The sequence below is a fragment of the Triturus cristatus genome, chromosome 4_2 (assembly GCF_964204655.1).
Source record: "Triturus cristatus chromosome 4_2, aTriCri1.1, whole genome shotgun sequence".
NCBI classification, from domain to species: Eukaryota; Metazoa; Chordata; class Amphibia; order Caudata; family Salamandridae; genus Triturus; species Triturus cristatus.
Genome location: NC_140586.1, coordinates 85,967,361 through 85,987,132, shown reverse-complemented (window position 1 = coordinate 85,987,132; position 19,772 = coordinate 85,967,361). Strand labels below are relative to the sequence as shown.

At 49.6% G+C, this 19,772-nt stretch overlaps 1 protein-coding gene across 4 annotated transcripts in view; it reads left to right on the top strand.

Annotated features, from left to right (window-relative positions):
* DNM2 (dynamin 2) overlaps window positions 1-19,772 on the top strand; it is a 752,889-nt gene that overhangs the window by 368,559 nt on the left and 364,558 nt on the right. For all 4 annotated transcript variants that reach the window (XM_085600673.1, XM_085600674.1, XM_085600670.1 and 1 more), the window contains exon 12: window positions 17,985-18,055. In XM_085600673.1, coding sequence (XP_085456799.1) covers window positions 17,985-18,055 — 71 coding nt within the window. The remainder of the gene's footprint in view (window positions 1-17,984; window positions 18,056-19,772) is intronic.

Genomic DNA, 19,772 nt, shown 5'->3' with positions numbered 1-19,772 from the left:
CAGGAGACCCATCTCCTCGGGGAAAAATGCCCCTTCTTGGCGCGTTATGGGTACGACCGGGTGTGGCATTCTGGGTTTTCCCGTGGTTCCCGCGGGGTGGCGGTCCTGCTGCGTCGTTCCTTTCCCTTTGTCCTTCAGAGGGTGGCCCGTGCTCCCCATGGAATCGGGATTGTTATTTGCGGTACGCTGGAGGGTCGCCCGGTCAGCTTCCTTTCGCTCTATGTGCCTCCTTCGGGACTGTCGCAGGCTTTATCCCACGCCGCCTCGTTGTTGGAATCTCTCCCCGTGGGCGCTGTTGTGCTTGGGGGAGACTTTAACGCTGTCTTGGCCCCACAGCTGGATTCGTCGGGACCGATTTTGGATTCCCGCGCTGCGCGAGCGAGACAGCTGGCGGGATGGGCCGAGGCCCAGGGCCTCTGTGACGCCTGGAGGCTTTGGCATCCTCACGATCGTCAGTACACCCACACTTCGGCCGCTCACCATTCTCACGCCCGTATTGATGTGATTTTTGTCCCCCCCACCGAGTGCGGAAGCGTCCAGGATGTCCGCATCCTGCCCAGGGGCATTTCGGACCACTCGCCGGTCCTCCTGGGTCTGGGCCCCCCGCCGCACGCGGCTAGGCCGGTGTGGAGGTTCAGCGCCTGGTTCCTCCAGGATAAGACATTGCGTGAGGCGGTGGGCACTGAGCTTACTCAATATTATGGTGCCAACGAGGGCTCGGTTTCGTCGGCGGGCACCCTTTGGGAGGCTTGCAAGGCAACCATCAGGGGGGTGGCCAAGACACATGTGGTGCGGCACCGCCAGACACAGCTGCGGCAGCTCACTGCTTGCGAAGCCCGGGCGTTGCGGCTGGAGCGGTCGCTCTCTGCACATGAAGACCCGGCGGTGGACCGGCAGCTGCGGCTCCTTCGTCAGGAGATTTGTCAGCGGTCCCTCGAGGCGGCCAAGCTTCTTTGGCAGTCCTCGGTGGCGAGGGTGTATGGTTGGGGTGACAAGAACGGCGCGCTGTTGCACCGCCTGGCCACCTACCCCAGGGCGTCGCGCATCATTCCGGCGATTACCGACTCTTCGGGGGTGCTCCAGTCCTCCTCCGTGGCGATGGCGACGGCATTTGCCCAGTTCTACTCTCAGCTCTACCGAGCGCGTGCAACAGACCTTTCTCTGGACGCCCTGCTCGCGTCTGGGAACGCCTGCCTGGCCCGGCTTCGGCCGGACGAAATGGAGAGCCTGGAAGCCCCCATCTCCATCGAAGAAATTGGGGAGGCAATCGGGCGCACATCAGCGGGGAAGACACCGGGACCGGACGGCTTTCCCCAAGAATTCTTTGCGGCCTACAGGGACACCCTGGTCCCGTGGTTGAGAGCTCACTATGTGGAGGCGCTTGAGAGGGGTTCCTTCCCCCCGGAAACTGACCTGGCTATGATTGTGGTTTTGCCCAAATCCACGCCGCCGTCCACTGATAGAGCCGCCTATCGCCCAATTTCGCTCATCAACACCGATGTGAAGCTCTATGCGGCGGTCCTGGCCCAACGGCTTAGGCCCCTGTTGTCGACCTTGGTCCACCCGGATCAATGTGGCTTCTTGCCCGCTCGGGGCACGCGCCACTGTCTGCGCCGTCTCCATGTGGCCTTGGCCCACCGCCATCGTCTGACCCCGTACCTCGCTCTACTCCTCGTCGACTTCGAAAAGGCTTTCGATTCGGTGGGGTGGATCTACCTATTCGACGTCCTGACCCGCATGGGCTTTGGCCCTCGGTTCGTGGGGATGGTGCGAGTCCTCTATGCCCAGCCCCGTGCCAGAGTATTGGTTAACGGTGCGTTGTCGAGGCCCTTTCGGATCGGCCGGGGGACAAGGCAGGGTTGCCCACTGTCGCCCCTTCTCTTCGCTCTTGCGATGGAACCTCTGGCCGCCCTGATTAGATCGGACCCCCTCCTTCGGGGCTGGGAGTGGCCTGGCCTGGAAGCTGACAAAATCGCCCTTTATGCGGATGATGTCCTACTGTACCTTGGGGACCCAGCGCGCTCCGGGCCACGTGCACTATCCATTCTGAGCTGTTTCGGCCGGGCGTCAGGTCTCTCCCTCAACCCGCGGAAATCGGTTCTGGTTCCGTTGCACCCCTCCAGGGAATGCTTTGACTGGCAGGAGACCATCCCTCTGCGCCGCTTATCATTTCAATACCTGGGCATCTGGGTCTCCCTCCTCCCGGAGCTGAGCTGGGCGCTCAACGTCGCCCCCCTGGTCAAGAGAGCCAAGGTAGACTTGGCGCGATGGCAACAGCTGCCCCTCAACCCGCTAGGGAGGGTTGCCCTCTACAAAATGATGATTCTTCCCCGGTTTTTATATGTGTTGCAAAACACCCCCCTCTCCTTTCCGAGACCGTGGTTCCGCGAACTGGACGGGATGGCGACGAGATTTCTCTGGGGCGATGGGAGGCGGCGGCTGGCTCTGTCGACGTGCCGCATACCCACCTTTGACGGGGGCCTGGGCATGTCTGATCTCTACCTCTACTATATGGCCACCCGCCTTCTGGTCATTCATGACTGGTTCGGGGGGGGTTGGTCCGACCCGGCCTACAGGGTGGAACTTGACGGCTTGGGTTTCTCCGATATCCAAGATCGCCTGTACGGCGCCCCCATCCCTGCTTCTTGCCCGGACATCACCAGGGCTGTATTCCTGTCCTGGCGAGCGGCGCTCCGCCTCACCCGATGGACGGGACGGTTGACCCGGGTCACTCCCCTGTGGCACGGGACGTGGTTGCGGGAGGTCACGAAGCGGGAAGGCTTCAAATCATGGGATCTCATTGGCATTTCCCAGCTTGGGGACGTCTGGCGGGGAGGGCGGATGTGTTCCTTTTCAGAGCTGCAGGCGCGTTTTTCCCTGCACTCCTCTCAATTTTATAGGTACCTCCAGCTGCGCCACGCCATACGCACCTACACCCCGCTTGACGTCCGGCTGCCGGAACACAGCCCCCCGGAGGCTCAGGTCCTGCTGGGCAACCTGGGGAGGGGGGGCATTTCCAGGATTTACCGCTCCCTCGTCAACTGCACCCCTACGTCCCTTGCGGGCCTTAAGGAGCGCTGGGAGGGGTGGGTGGGCCCCCTGGATGAGGCCGACTGGCGGGACGCCCTTATGGCCCCCGCTTGGTGACGGCCTCCGCTAAGCTGCGACTCATCCAAATTTATTATCTCCATGCGGCTTACCTCACACCGGCTCGCCTTCACCGTGCGGGCCTGTCCGGGGACGCGGCTTGCTCCCGATGTGGTTCCGAACCGGCAGACTTCCTGCATATGGTGTGGTCCTGCCCTGACCTGGAGGGGCATTGAGACCGAGCTTACGGAGGTCCTGGGGTGGGAGGTGCCGCACGACCCTCGACACTCCCTGCTGGGCATCACAGATGGCTTGGATGGCACGCGTTCAGAGCAGCTGTTTCTCATGACGGCCTTGATGGTGGCCAAGCGTGACATTGCAGCGGCATGGAAACAACCGCTGCCGCCAAGTGTGGCTAAGTGGGGTGCTGGGGTGGACTGGTGCGCGGCGCAGGAGCGGACTCTCTATCGGGCACGAGGTTGCCCCAAGAAATACCGGAAAGTTTGGGGGAAATGGCTAGGCAACATACTTTAGTAGGGCGGTTCGGAGGGTGGAGGAGAGCTTTTGGGGGCGGGGGGGAACGGGGTGTGCTTTCTAATGTATTGCTGTGTGGTACTGTTTCAGAATGCCAGACTGTTTCTGTTGTTGTACTGTTTAAAACAATAAAAACTTGTTTATCAAAAAAGAGGAAGGTGTTCTGCTGCGATGTCAAAGATGCATATTAATTTCCTAGAACTTTGAGCCATTTTCCTGGCGTTGCAGTCCTTTCTCCCAAGGCTTCAAGGGTCAACAACACCACTTGCATGCACTACTTAAACAAGCAAGGAGGTACAAGTTCTCACATTCTGTCTCAAAAAGCTCAAATCATTTGGGAACGGCTGCTTTCTCACAATATCACGATCAATGTGGAGCAGTTGCCGGGGATTCACAACACTTTAGCGAACAATCTGAGCAGGACCTCGAAGTCCTATCATGAATGGGAGTTGGATCAATCAGTTGTGGAACACATATTTCAGATGTGGGGCAAGCCAAATCTGGATCTCTTTGCCTCCAAGAACAATCGAAAGTGCCTATTCTTTGCCAGTTGGGAACCGGAGAAGGGCTCGTGGGGCAACGCCTTCATGATGAGATGGACAGGGATCTTTCCATACGCATTTCCCCCCTTTCCGTTCATCCCAAGACTTCTACGCAAGCTCAAGATGGAACCATGTTGCATGATTCTCATTGCTCTGCGGTGGCCGTGGCCGCATTGGTTCACGTAGCTTCTCCTACTGTCCAAACGCAGACCATACCGCCTTTCTGCAGTTCTGACCTTGTTATGATTGTCTGGTAAATGACATTTCCTCGAGGACCCATAAGATGTACATCTGTGTTAATGGGGATCTTCTAATCCAATCTGGGCATGCATGTTTACCCCAGTTTGACACCTTGCTGGACTGTGTAGGACTATGTGGAGTGGAACTGTACTTTAGAACACGTTTCACCTATATGTATATTACATTGAAAACACTACATATTTTCCAGTAAACCCTACTGACCCATCTATTCTGATGGATACATCTGCCAGTGGATTCCTCACCTTGTTAATATCCCCTGCGCCAGCATTCCACAGAACTTTTTTTCCCCAGCACTCCACGTCGACGTGGGCGACGTCATAATGCATCGGCTCCACTCGCGACTCCGTATGACGTCACCGGAGCCATAAGAGGCCCACGTCGGCGTGATGACGTCAGTTCCCTTTTTCCCGCGCCGTCGACGCGCAACTGTTTTTTCCAGTACTCTCCTGCTACTTTGTAGTTGTAAGGTGTAACTGTTGTAAAATCTGTAATTTCTTCGACGAGAAAGTCTGGCTTTAAGCCCTGTAGGGAATGTGGCGGCCATATGTCGATGACGGACCCACATGAGGACTACTTGTGGTGCCTTTCGTCGGATCACGATGTTGAAGATTGTGCATGCTGTAGGGGGATGAATCCGAAGGCGTTGAAGGAAAGGAAGGCTAAGCGGTTTATGGCAAAGATCGGTAAGGAAAAGAGAGGGAGAAAGAAGGAGAAGTCGAGGCCGGAGTCGTGGACTTCGAGGTTGTTGAAGTCAAAGAAACATCACAAAAAAAGGAAACATTCTTCACGACGCCGGTCTTCGAAGAGCAGGAAGTCGAGGTCGACTTCGCCCCGACGACGTCGAAGTAAGGACTTGTCACCTTCTACTTCTCCTTCTAAGTCTGCTGGAGTATCTCCTTCGCCTAAGCGATCACCGGCGCAGTCCCCGGCGCAGTCACCTGTGTCGTCTCCGGTTCCAGTGGAGTCGTCTGTTTCTGATGGTGAACAGGAACAAAGGGAAGAGCCTACTCCGGTGCCTGAAGATTCTACGGCTCCAGTAGAGGACACTGCGGCGCCGTGCCAGGGACTCAGCAGAGGGATACAGGTTCAGTGCCTTATCCTCAGTTCCCGGCTCCAGGTACTGATTCTACACAATTCTTGAATGCCATGTATGGTATCTTTAATAGGGTGGCCTTCCCATCCGGAGCACCAACTGGTCCCGTGGGTCCCATGGCGTATACGCTAGGGGTGCCGCAGCATTATGCTCGGGCCCCCTTTATGCCCTTTCTGCCGATGGCGCCTTCGTGGCAGTTTCCAGCGCCGTCTGAGGATCCGTCACGGCTTCGGCTGGATCATCCTGCTTCAGAGCCTTCCTCGACGCCGTTGCCGACTCCATCGGCGCCGCGTCCGGCGCCGCCGACTCAGTTTGTGGCGCCGTTGACTCCAGTACCTCTGGCTCCACCGACGCCGCGTACGACGTCGACGACCCGGCTCCCCAGATTCGATCAAGAAGGGAGGCCCAAAGGGTATTGGAAGAAGGAAGGTATAGAGCAGAGGTAGAGGAAGGTGAAGTGGACACATCCTCTGATGAATTTGAGGGGATGCAAGAGGCTAGTGGCCTGGATACGACCCCAGAGTGGGAGCACACTTCATCAAGATCCTCTCCACCACAAGAATTGGCACCCTACCATGTGGTTATTAAAAAGGCCGCAGAACTGTTAGATTTACAGTTACCCTCTGCGGAGTATAAGTCTAACTTGCTGATGGAGGTGCTGCACTCTCCTACGTCGACTTCAGAGCCTTTACTACCTTTTAATGAGGCCATCTTGGAGCCTGTTTTGGAGGTATGTAGAAAACCACTTTCATCTCCGGCGGTTTCCAGACAGGTGGCGAGAAGATACAGGGTGGCGCCTGGGGATCCGGATTTTCTATCTACACACCTATCTCCAGAGAGCCTAGTTGTGCAGGCATCCTGCTCAAAGCACGCTTCGGGGGCTTTCCCTCCGTCTCCTGCAGATAGGGAGTCCAAAAAGGTCGACCAGGCGGCTAAAAAGACTTTCTCATCAGGAAGTATGGCACTAAAGTCTTCCAATGCCACGTGCTTGCTGGGTCGTTACGTGCATGCCTTAATGGACTCAAAGAAGTCTTTAGCCCCTAAGCTGCCTGAGGGTGATAAGGCGTCCTTCTTGGAGGTAGTTGCAGACACTCAGGCCGCTGCCAGACAGGTGATCCAATCAGGGCTTGATACGGCAGATTCGGTGGCGAGGATAATGGGCTCATCCATAGCCACAAGGAGGCAGGCGTGGCTCCGTTCATCTGGATTCTCCGCGGATGTTCCGGCCACATTTGTGGATTTGCCGTTTGATGGGCAGAAGTTATTTGGAGAAAAGGCAGACTCTGCCCTACAAAGATTTAAAGACAGTAGGTTAACGGCTAAGTCTTTGGGTCTGCAAGCATCTGCTAAGGGATCTGCTTTTAAAAAGTTTAGAGGTTTCGGAAGATCATCCTTTTCGCTCCTTCCGACAGCCTCAGCAGCAACAGCAGAATCCCCTCTATAGGTCCTATAGAGGGAGACAAAGGGGTCGGAGAGGTTCTGGACGCAACCCCTCTTCTTCTTCCTCCTCCTCTGCTCCCAATGAGGCTTCAGGGAAGCAGCCCTAGATCCCCCATCCCGGATCATGTAAGACCTGTGGGGGGTCGGGTGTCCTACTTTCTACGGGGTTGGAAATCTGTTACGACAGACCTTTGGGTTTTGAACCTCGTAGAGACTGGGTACGCCCTTCCCTTTCGGGAGTTTCCTCCCCCTTACCCTCCTTGCCAAGGTTACTGCTCAGAGGACCATCTGCTTCTCCTGCAGAAAGAGGTTCTAGCTTTGCTTCAGAAGGGTGCAATAGAGGTGGTTCCGGAGCAGGAAAGGGGTCAGGGATGCTACTCCCGGTATTTCCTGATTCCCAAAAAGGACGGCAGATTGCGTCTGATACTGGACCTCAGAATCTTGAACTTTTACCTGAAACAGGAGAAATTCAAGATGCTGACCCTGGCGCAGGTTCTTCAAGCGTTGCAGCAAGGAGACTGGATGGTGTCGCTCGACTTGCAGGAAGCATACTTTCATGTCCCAATCCTGAAGTCGCTCAGGAAGTATCTCCGTTTTACGGTTGGGTCGCAACACTACCAGTTTGCGGTCCTTCCGTTTGGTCTTACTACCGCACCTCGAGTCTTCACGAAGGAGATGGCGGTGGTGGCTGCTCATCTCAGGAGGTCGCGGATTCCGGTTTTCCCCTACCTGGGCGACTGGCTTCTGAAGGCAGAGTCCCTAGAGACGGTGCAGCGTCATCTGCAGGTAACATCTCCGCTGTTATTCGACTTGGGTTTTTCGATCAATGTGCCCAAATCTCACCTGGTGCCCTCTCAACGCAACCTGTTCATAGGGGCGGTACTGGACACTACTGTGTCGAGCATTTCCTCCTCCACAAAGAATTCTCGACATTCAGGAGATGGTCCCTTTATTCCACAATGGAGCGGTTGTTCCAGTTCTGAAGGTCCTCCGCCTGCTCGGTCTGTTCGCTTCCTGCATTCTGTTGGTCAACCATGCACGCTGGCACATGAGGGCGCTCCAGTGGTGCCTCCGCAAGCAGTGGTATCAGCACAACGGGGATCTAAGGGAGTCGATTAGGGTCTCCAGAGAAGCTGCAGCGGATCTATCTTGGTGGAGTGTGGAGGGCAATCTGTCGCAAGGAAAGCCCTTCCTTCTGACTCCGTCGGTGGCCACAGTGATAACGGATGCATCCACCCTAGGGTGGGGTGCTCATCTGGGGGATCTGGAGATCAAGGGTCTTTGGTCTCCAGAGGAAAGGTTGGTTCACATCAACCTTCTGGAATTGCGGGCGATTCGTTTGGCGCTCAAGGCCTTCCTCCCTTCTCTTCGCGGTCCGTCTGTTCAGGTCCTGACGGACAACACTACCGCGATGTGGTATGTCAACAAGCAGGGAGGAGTGGGGTCTTTGTCTATGCAGAGAGGCCCTGCGTCTATGGTCCTGGGCTCAGGACCATCAGATTTGTCTGATAGCAAATCATCTGGCCGGTGTGTTGAACGTACGTGCGGACAGTCTCAGTCGGCAGTTCTCCGCCGACCACGAGTGGAGGCTCCATCCGGAGGTGGTTCATCACGTCTTTCGGACGTGGGGGACACCTCGGGTGGATCTGTTCGCCACTCACGAGAACGCGCACTGCCCGTCATTCTGCAGTCTCCAGTTTCCGATGCAGGGGGCGTTGGGGGACGCGTTTCAGTTGAGTTGGGGCTCGCGACTCCTTTACGCGTTTCCTCCCATACCCTTGATTCCTCGGGTTCTGAGGAAGATTCGCCAAGACCGGGCCCAAGTCATATTGATCGCCCCGGATTGGCCAAGAAGGGTGTGGTATACAGATCTTCTCCACCTCTCCTCGTGCCCTCCGCTCCGTCTCCCTCTGAGGGCAGACCTCCTCTCGCAGTCGGAGGGGCAGGTTCTACACCCCCACCTCCAGAGCTTACACCTTCATGCCTGGAGATTGAACGGGGCAACCTGAGTTCTTTCTCTCTCCCGCCTGATGTGGTGGATGTTATTTTATCGGCCAGGCGACACTCCACCAAGTCTATTTACTCCTACAGGTGGTCGAAATTTGTTAAATGGTGTGGGGAGAGATCCGTTGACCCCTTAAAAGCCCATCTTTCTAATGTGCTCCAGTTTGCTCTTTCCTTGGCTCAGCAGGGCTGTGCTGTGGCCACGGTCAAGGGCTATCTTTCGGCCTTATCGGCTTTTCTATGCCTTCCAGATCAACCATCACTATTTAAATCTCCGGTTGTTCTGAGGTTTATCAAGGGCCTTACAAACATGTTTCCTCCCACTCCATTTGTAATGCCACAGTGGGACCTTAATCTTGTTTTAACTTTTCTGATGGGGTCTCCTTTTGAGCCTCTTCATAGTGGTCCTTTGAGGCTGTTGTCCTTTAAGACGGTCTTTCTTGTAGCCATAACCTCGGCAAGGAGGGTGAGTGAGCTTCAAGCTCTAAGTTCCAAACCTCCTTTTCTTACATTACATGCTGAAAGGATGGTTCTCCGGACCAGGGCTACTTTCTTGCCAAAAGTTGTTACTCCGTTTCATTTGGGGCAGTCTATTACTCTCCCTGTTTTTTATCCACCTCCTCATCCCTCCAAGGAGGAGGAAAGACTCCATCGCCTGGATCCAAGGAGGGCTGTGAGTTTTTATCTGGACAGGACTAAAGACTTTCGTCTGGATGTTCAACTCTTCATTGGCTATGTTGGTCATTCGAAGGGGAGAGCGGTGCACAAGCGCACTTTATCGAGGTGGATTATCCTTGCCATCAAGATCTGCTACGCCCTGGCTGGTAAGACTCCTCCTGAGGGTATTAGAGCTCATTCGACTAGAGCGAAATCATCTACATCTGCTTTGGCCAGGGGAGTTCCTGTGGCAGATATTTGTAAAGCCGCGACTTGGGCCTCCCTCCATACTTTCGCGAAGCATTATTGCTTGGGACTCTGAGATGAGGAGGGAGGGCCACTTTGCGCGCTCTGTGTTGTAAGACTTTCTGGTATAGGAAGGTGGACACCCTCCTCCGGGAGTGGGGACTACTGTGGGAATCTGTTCACAAGGTGAGGAATCCACTGGCAGATGTATCCATCAGAAGAACAAGTTACTTACCTTCGGTAACGCTTTTTCTGGTGGATACAGTATCTGCCTGTGGATTCCTCACTGGCCCACCCGCCTCCCCGTTGTCCACCTTTTGTATACCATGAAAGAGGTATTGTTGAAATGTTTTTATACTTTTTAGTACATTTGTAGGAAATGCTTGTTTATTTAGCATTCCTTTTCTTTGTATGCTATGTATATTTGGTTGTTTATGGTATACTGTGTATACTTTGAGTCTGTCGTTGGTCCACCTGTTCACCTCGGAGGCACGGAAAAAATTGGTGGAACTGACGTCATCACGCCGACGTGGGCCTCTTATGGCTCCGGTGACGTCATACGGAGTCGTGAGCGGAGCCGATGCATTATGACGTCGCCCACGTCGACGTGGAGTGCTGGGGAAAAAAGTTCCGTGGAATGCTGGCACAGGGGATATTCACAAGGTGAGGAATCCACAGGCAGATACTGTATCCACCAGAAAAAGCGTTACCGAAGGTAAGTAACTTGTTCTTCTTGCAGAGTCCCTTCTGCATCAGGCTTCCTCAGAGCAATTACCGGGCTAGAGACAATGGTAGCCTCATAAGCGCAGCCCACACAATTGCTCACCTGTAACCAACCCAATGCCCCTTACCCTAGCCGCACCTTTTTGCGTTATCTTAAAAGGTGGACACTGGTGGTAAACTCGCTCAGGCCAATTGCCAAGAAATCCCGTGGGTGAAATTCAGGTAGTGATACTTAATCAAAGTACAGATCCAAAATCCCATTGACCAAAAGCTAAATATCTTAATATATAACAGCTATAAAGGATAATCCCTCCAAAGTCAACACCAGCACCTGTATGAAACCTAAATGTGGAACTTACTCAACTTATTGGCCCTTCTTTTGAGCCTCTGCACTGGTTTCCTAAAATTCTTGTCTTGGAAGTAGGTCTTCTCACAACAATCACTTCACTCAGACATACTAATGAGCTCGAAGTTCTAAAAGCACTGGGAACCAACACTAAATTTCTGCCTAAGGGGTTTTCGCATTCACAGCAACCAAACTATTGTGCTACCCGTTTTTAGGTCTTGCCTGCAAATGCAGCGCATGCGCTACTTCGCCTCGGCGAGAACTGTTATTGTTGCTTCTCTGGAAGTGGGGTTGGTGTCCGCCCTATCGGCATTAGGCCCCGCCCACTCGCCTAGCGTTTCAGCGTCTCTTCACGTTGTGTCCTTGCTTTCACTTTTCACTTGCTATCTGCTGTGGTGGGTCAGACCCGGTGCACAGGTGAGCTCGCAGGATGGGGCCACAAACAGACCCTCTATACACACAGGTTTTACCGAGAGCCTGTGTTACACTGTGCACAGGATCGGCCACGGTTGGGGTCAAACACAGGACACAATGGATAGCATGTAGCGCCCTTTCAGAGTTTCATGGCTAAGTTGTGTCCAGTAATGCTGAGGTCTCAGAGCGGTCTCTGCCACTACTCATCGCCTCTAAGAGCCCCGGCGATGTGTATTGTTGCTTGCTGCACAGCACCCATGTCTGCCATGGGTGCCTGCGCTTTAAGCAGTGCCTCCCAGGGTCAGTCACCCTGTGAACAGGACAGACGGTGACACTTGTGCCCTGTGCCTCACCTGCACCGAGCTCTGCCACCGCGGCATGCCTGTAACACTCCTGTAGCCGTGCAGCACCTCAACCCCCACCGCCTCCCCGGGCGGAAGTGGCGCTTCAGAGACAAAGCCCTGCCCGGGCTGGGATCCCATTGGCCAGCGGCGCCTCCACTGCCGTGGGTACTCTGTGACAGGCACAGGCAGCGCCCGGTGCCATAAAGTTTTACGTAGGACAGTGTCTGCCGTCATTAGGTAGAGAGAAAAACAATATAGAGACCGGGGATGAAAAACCACACACGGGGGCGATGAGGGCAGCGAAAATCGGTGACACACAGAAGGACGGGGGTCAGGGAAAATCAGGAATCAAAGTAAGTGGCATGCAGAGAGGCGAGAGTGACAGGGAAAACCAGTGACACACAGGGGTTTGGGGAATGGAAAATCAGTGCAAAACAGAGGGGTGATCAGTGACCTACAGAGGTCCAAGGGGGAAGGTAAAACCAGTGAGATGCAGAGAGGCGAGGGGGACAAGAACAACCAGTGACATGGAGAGGTGCACGGAAAATCAGTGACATAGAGTCGAGTGGGAAGGAAAAATACCCAGACGGCGACGGGAACTCTCCGAATGCCAAATCAGTGACATGCAAGAAAAGGCTAGTAGGGCTGGTATAATAAGTGACGTATCGTATTGCATTGCTCATGTTCTCTAGTTAGCAGAAATGGCAGGGGCACGGCAACTTTCATTTCCACTTTTTTGAAAATGGCCATTTGAACCTTGATATTTTAACTTGGGAATTCACTGTGAAAATCGACTAGTAACCCTAAGGTACAATTAACAATACAATTAAATGCATATCACTAAATTATATTCACATTCCCAGTAAATGCAATACGTTTAATTTCAAATCTCATTTAGAATAATACCTTTGTCTGCTCGTATTAGTGGGAGGGTATTTTTGAAACGTGAACTAGACTGTATATGCGTGTGCTTTTTAGTTCTCGTCTAGAGTCGCAGTGCATGCGCTGCTCGCTTGCGAGATCTCTTGTCGTCGGTTTTGCTTCGGAAGCGGGGTGGAAGCTCCACCCATGCTTTTCACTGGCGCGGACACTCCCAGGGCAGCCTCGACAGCATGGATGAGGCACAACTGAACCAGTGGAGGACGCTGGAGCCGAGAGACCAGCCCGTCGCCACTGAAAAGCTCAGAAACTGAGTTAAGGAGCTTCTTGTTTATTAAGCCTTCGGCTCCCAACGTCGGGCAGCAACTACCAACTGAATCCACCCCAGAGTTCCACACAGGGAACACCCTAAGCCCCCAAATTCACATTCCAGTCAAAACACTATTTCCATCTCTCTACTTTTCTAGATGCCCATTTATCTTACCTCCCTTTTCAAATCTTATTTCTCAGTCGGTCTCTTTTCTATACAGATCTCTGTTTTCGGCTGTTGTGTATCCATGTCTGTCTTCTGCCTATGTAAATATCCATGTATTTCATATGTGTCCCCGATTCTCTTTCTTCTTCCTATCCAAAATCCTTGCTTTATATCATGACCAGATGTCAGTCTCTCTAGCCTATTCAGTATTATCAGACTACTACTTGTCCACGTATCTGAGTTTCTTTTCCGCCCTTCCCAATGCCCATTTATATTTCAGTTGTCTATCTTCTGCCTTTCTAAACTTTATTACTTAATTTCTCTATATGTATCAGTGTCTCTTCTGCCTGTCCGGAATTCTTTCACTCTTCAACCTCTCACTCTTCAACATGTTCTCTTGTGAGAGAATCTTTTCACAATCAAGTTATTTTTTTGTCTAGTCAGCATACCATTAAAGGAGATCTCACAGCTGTTGTAAGCGAGTAAGTACTAGACGGGACCTGCAGCCCATCCATGTTGGTCTCCTGCTTCGTCACATGTGTCGATTTCATCCACGTGTCTGTCTTGTGATCATGCAGTGACTGCCTACATGTCCAGCTATTCCGGTGTCTCTTTTCTGCCCAGACTCACTTTTGTAAAAATTGAAAACATGGCTGGTTAATGCGCATTAATTAATCAAGCATGCTGTCGTTCCTATATTACTGTAGCGCCAGGACCCACTTTCGGGCAACTGTAGCGCTTTCCAAATATTTTAATTTATTTATTCATTTCAGTAAAATTTCTACTTGTTCGAATGTCTCTACCTCTACTTGATCTCTGCGTTTCTTCGATCTGGACTACTGCCAATGTCTGTTTTCTGTGTGCTTCCCTTTGTAACATCTCTATGCGGTTTCTCCCGGCTCTCCCCCCCCCTCTTGGGGGTGTGCCTCGTCCTTTATTTGCTTTGCGTGACCTGGTGGCTGCCATAAGGCTGTGTGGGTTCTGTTGTCAGCCCTCACAGAAGGAGGCAAGCACATGCAAAGGGCAATGAGCTTATCCTTCCCAGTGTAAAATGGCAACTGTTTGTTGGGACCTGCTAATCCAGAACCAGGTTGTACTGATAAATTATACAGCATTGCAGGAGTTTATGTTAAAATGTTAAATCATTTGCAAGGTTCTCACAACCGCAAGTGCGTGAATAATTTGAGTTCGACCCCACTTGTTCATGGTGTCGTGCCTGCTTCCCGTTGCGCTCTTATGTTACGGGTAGCCCATGGTGCACTGCCACTTATTGCAGGTGAACAGAAGATGCATTCATGAAGTCATGCCCCACTATGTGTTCTTGGTAAATTGCTGCAGCGAACCCATTAGCTCCATTATACCAAAGCATTTTCAGTCCATTATTTTTAGTGTTATTTATTAGTACCCAATATTTACATGTGCATATTAATCACCTGATGTGCTTGCAGTCTTAATAATCATTTGTTTTCATGCATACTGCTTTTTATCTCACTTCTGCAACTTTTAAACATTACACTTAAAGGGTTTGGTTTATTATTTTCTAATCTAATGGTGGCCATTTCCCCAAATTGGAAGCCTGAAAGACTAGGATTCGAATCTGTGGGCTGCATTTATCAGTGGTGAACATTCAGCTCGCCGAGCCTTCCTGCTGTTTTACATTTAACTATTGCATATAATGTAAGTCCATCTTATAAAGCTTTCATCAATTAAGGTTTTACTTATGTAGGCATTTCTGTGTATTGACCCTTTTACTTCTGTTACGCGGTATGTCTTATTTAATCTTTAGCACTATTTTTTTTTTAAACGAGTTTCTCCTACTGAAGGCACAACATGCTTTCCTGCAACATTCAGCTTTCACTTCCCAAACAGCCAGAGAGTGCCTGCCGCTTCTTTGAAATTGAATAGGTCTCGCAGTTACAAGAGTTTGAGCTATTGGCATTGTAAATGACAATGCCTTTTATTTATCTGTTTTAAAAACAGATAAATAAAAGGCATTGTCATTTACAATGCCAATAGCTTAAACTCTTGCAAATGCGAGACCTATTGCATTGCAAATGTTTGTTTCCTCCAGTCAAAGAGTCAGTAACTGAAAGGGTGCTTTACACTCTGGATGTTGAAGGAATGCTAATGTATGATGTTCACAGAACTAAACCATTCATAAAATCTGATCAACTTTTTGAAGTCTTTGCAAACTCCACAGGGGCGTGGTATTTCCAAAGCTGGAATTGCTATTTGGATAGTTAAATGTATTCAATCATGCTACGCTAAAGCCAAGAGCACTGTACCTAACCTGCCAAAAGTACATTCTACACTTCAAAAGGGTCCCACAGTACGCTTTTTAGTTAATATCCTCTTCCTAGATATCTGTAAGGTTGCTACTCAGTCAACACCTAACACCTTTACATAGCAATACTGTGTAGATGTATTAGCACACCAAAAAGTTCTATTTCGACAAGCGATATCAAGGACACTTTAACAAACATCTGCATGTTTGCTAGTCACCACTTTGGAGAGGGATTGCTTTACATTCTATGCAATCTGGACTAAATGTCTTGTGGGACTCATTCAAGTCTAGAGAGCTAATCTGCAGGTTTGGTAGCTCTCTAATTTACTTACCCTCATGCAATTCCCAACTTTATTGTGTAGGAACCTTACTATAGAAGGTACTGTGATGGACAAGATCAGAATTTGTCATACATGTATTGTAATTTTACATATACAAACAGGGTATGCAAATGTGAATATGTTGTGCACATGACACAATGCTCACATGGTGGTTATATTAACATTTAATACACAAAAATGCTGTACAATCCCCATTGATTGTGTAAGTGTCTACGTTCAAGTGAACATAGAGAAGTTCCAATGAATTTGCAATCCCTTCTTGTTAATTATTACCATACCTACCACATGAATTTCTAGTTTTGTTTTTTTATGTAAAGTATTTTGTTTCTTTGGGGGCGGGGGGGGAGGAATAGGGTGCAGCCCTGCGGCCAAGCCATGCACCCACCCCCCTGTGCCGGGCACAGCTTTTGGTCATGCACTGTGGGCGGCCAGTTGTGCAGTGTAGGGCAGGCCAGGCCCTGCTCCCACCCTCGCATGGGAGGCTAACCCTGTCCACAGCCTTTGTCTGTGCATGGCATGGGGTTATAAGCAGCCGACTCTGCTCATGGCCTTCTGCTGTGCCTTGCACCTAGCCTGTCGTTGGTAAAGCCCCACTCCCCCCCCCCCCCCCCCCCCCCCCATTTTTTTTCTTCAAAATATTTTGGATCCGTGGTCTGCCGCAGAATCACACAGGGGGCACACTGAGCGTTACAGTAGATCTGCGGTGCTGCAAACTAAAACATGGGGGGGGGGGGGGAGAACGTAACATTTCAGGTTGCAGCTAGTCAACCCGATCGCATGGTTTGAGGTCGTGTCGCAGGTGATATCTGGAAAGGATTTGCGGTGGTACTGCAGCGTGAAATATACTTATACATACATTTTTAACCTTACTTTATCAAAAATTACTGCCTAATTTAAACCAAATCACAAAACGCACGCTTTCTGTGCAAAGAACTAGCTTGCTGAAAAATATAGTGTCAATCCAATCAGCCATTTGTTCTGAATCGCTGTTCAGTGTTCCAATTGAAAATTGCATAGGGAAAACATGACTGTGTGTGTCGAGATAGAAACCGATAGAAAGAGACATATATATATATATTTAGGAGAAAAAAAATGAGCACAACAGTGTTTGGTGGTGTAAATGGCATGGTGCGAAAATTTGAAAACACAAACATTAGTGTAGAAGAAACCATTTGAGAATTGCACAGAAAAATTTCAGCCCAACGATAATGAAAGCAAATGGTAAAAATTATATTCAAAAGGTGGATCAACCAAATAATTGCTAATGATGATGATGATTAAACCATAAATTTGTGAAGGTTAAATGAGCCACTTATGAGATGTTGACGTTTTGACCCACAAGGAACAAATCCCAAGGTTATCATCTGGATGGGTTAGGGTTCATAAGCATCAGAGTATGCGGTGTAAGGTTAAAAAAAACAAAAAACTATAATCACTGTTGGGTAAATGTATACAAAATCATAAAAGGTTAATAATTTGCATGACATGAAAAAGTGTCGAAGTGTGGTTCCCTTAGATATAATGAGTCCTATGGAGGTGCAGAAATGTGGAAAACTATGTTCATGTCCCAAAAGATATGTAGGAATTAATACAAGTATCAGAATTTATAAGTGAATAAATGCACTGATGCCCAAGCGATGAATTAGTTGGCACAGGAAAAGTGGTTTAAAGATGAAGCCGGTAATGGCTTTAATGTTTTTTTGGACAGACAAGACTTTGTTGAAAAAGAGAAATATCATTGACTCTAACTATGGTAGTGACTCTGCTGACTTCAGAAGAGTAAGTGGGTAGGAGCTTAGAGAAATCTTGTTTGTACTCTATTCTTTAGCACTGTACGCTTGGGGGTTTGCTTACTTAACTCTCAGTAAGTCTCTCCAATTGCTACTACATGTATAGACAGTTAATCTCTCTCCTCCACTACAACAGCACTTTTTAATGAAAGGCGGTAGGTTCCTTTGAGTGGTTGGTGAATACCTTGCTTGTAGTGTACATGTTGTGTAGTGCTTTGCAGTTGGTGTACAGGTAGTGTATGAGCAAAGGCTGTAGTAAAACAATTATTCACTCTCATTTAGAAGGGTCCTATCTCTAGGTAATATTTCAACTTTAATTGCTTCAAAAATATTGCACCGCCTTGCCTACCCCCTGCCACTGGCTTTTTGGTTGAATTATTTTTATTTTGTCCCACCTCACATAATCTTAGTACCTGATTCCTGCCATTGGAATAAAGGGCTTTTTCCTGGGAGGAAACCAAGCTTTTAGGTCTCCCTTTTTTCATTTGTGATGACTCTAAACTCCATGCCTTCTTCTCTTTTAGATCCTCATGTTGATTGACATAGAGCTGTCTTATATCAACACAAACCACGAAGACTTCATTGGTTTCGCCAAGTATGTATTTTTCCTCCTCATGTCAGTAACAGCAGTTGAACACTGTCTAGTGCAGGTGATTGTTGGGGTATTAAAATCTCATTTTCCTTTTTCCTCCTTCCTTTCTTATTACTTTAATTCAGTTGTTTCTTTACTCTCTCTCCATTCCCATAAATGTGATCTGTGACTCAGCCTTCACCCTTCTTCTGGAGCAAGGGAAAGTCCAAACTTTGCGTGGTTCAACTATTACTAATGATAGGCTTGCAGCAAACCTTTCTGTGTCCCGGGAGCTGTGTGTGCCACTTTTGGTTGATGTTAAGAGTTTTGCCTGTGTGTTGCATGATATTGCTTGTTTCACTCCAGTGTGTGTTTTTAACGGAGTCATGCATATTGTATAGTCTTTGGGTAAGGGATCACTGTGTGATGATTCTTCTCAACCATGTGAGATGACCAATCAGACCTCTAAATTCTCTCTTCAGAAAATGCTTATTTAGTTGTTTTTTTCTGGCACAAGGCTACTACTTTCTCGCAGCCTAAACTATTTTCCCCCTGGCATATAAGCATGAGTTATCGCATAGAACCTCAAAAAGCTTCCTGGAGCTGATCTGACTGAAATGCTACAGTGTGCATCCTAGAAATCCAACAATCTCTTTTCACTATCCTCAACGATATTTGTTGTAGGGGGACCATCCTGAATTTCTATGTTTTTTATTATCTTTTTGGCAAGTCTTAGGTTCAGAGTGTTCCTTAAGCATTTAGTTAGAGCTTTGTTGTGGACCAAAGAATACCTGTAACACACACGACTCTTACAGTGTTTTCTTGCATCTTGAGATTGTTGACTTGAATTGCAAAAGGTAAAAATTTCTCATTCCCTCCATTATCTGAGTGTTTGCAGGATAGCGTAACTAGGTGGACGCTTGCAAAAAGTTAGGCAATAAATTGAAGAAGGTTTAAAGTCGGCAATAAATTGAAGAAGGTTTAAAAGCCAAGTTAATTCTTCGTAGATGTTTCAAGGGTCTTGACCTCCTAAAGCACGGTCAAAAGCGGAATAAGCGATCTCTACAAGACTAAGAGTGTTGACTGTGATATTATTTACATTGATATGTTTGATGATGTTTCCTGTGTCTGATAGAGACATCTAGCCACAAATAACCTACCTTGGAATATTTCCCACGCGTCAGACTGGATCTGGAAATTTTCAAGAAGTACCTCTGTGTGCCGGTAGGGAGTGTCGATTGGCTCCACGTCTGCATGGTCTGCGCCGGGTGTTGCATGCCTGGTGCCTATATAGGTGCCACCACAGTGTGCTGACATCAATTTTTTCTTTTTGCACCATCAGTGCAGATCCGGTGAGAGCTACCTCTGTCTACTTTTTGGACACCTTTTTCCAATTTTTTATCTACCTCTTTTGAGACTTTGTTTACCAGTGTGAGAGGGATGCTGCCCAAAAAAGGCATGTGAATACTGCAGTGCAATGAACCTGCGGGCATTGCAGGAGTGATCTCTGAAGCTCCTGTTCGCCAGTTGCCAGTTGGCTCCTTAATGCTCCAGGTCCTGGTCGTGTGGAAGGTCCCATGGCCCATTCACTGAGCCATTCCAGGCACTTGTCATCACACTCAAAATTGTCCGATAAGTCTCACAAAAAATCAAAGAAGCCGAAGCGTTATTTGTCTTTGCCATGCCTGTCCAAGTCATCGGACGAGGGACTGGGATGGCATCACCACTCTAGACCCCACTC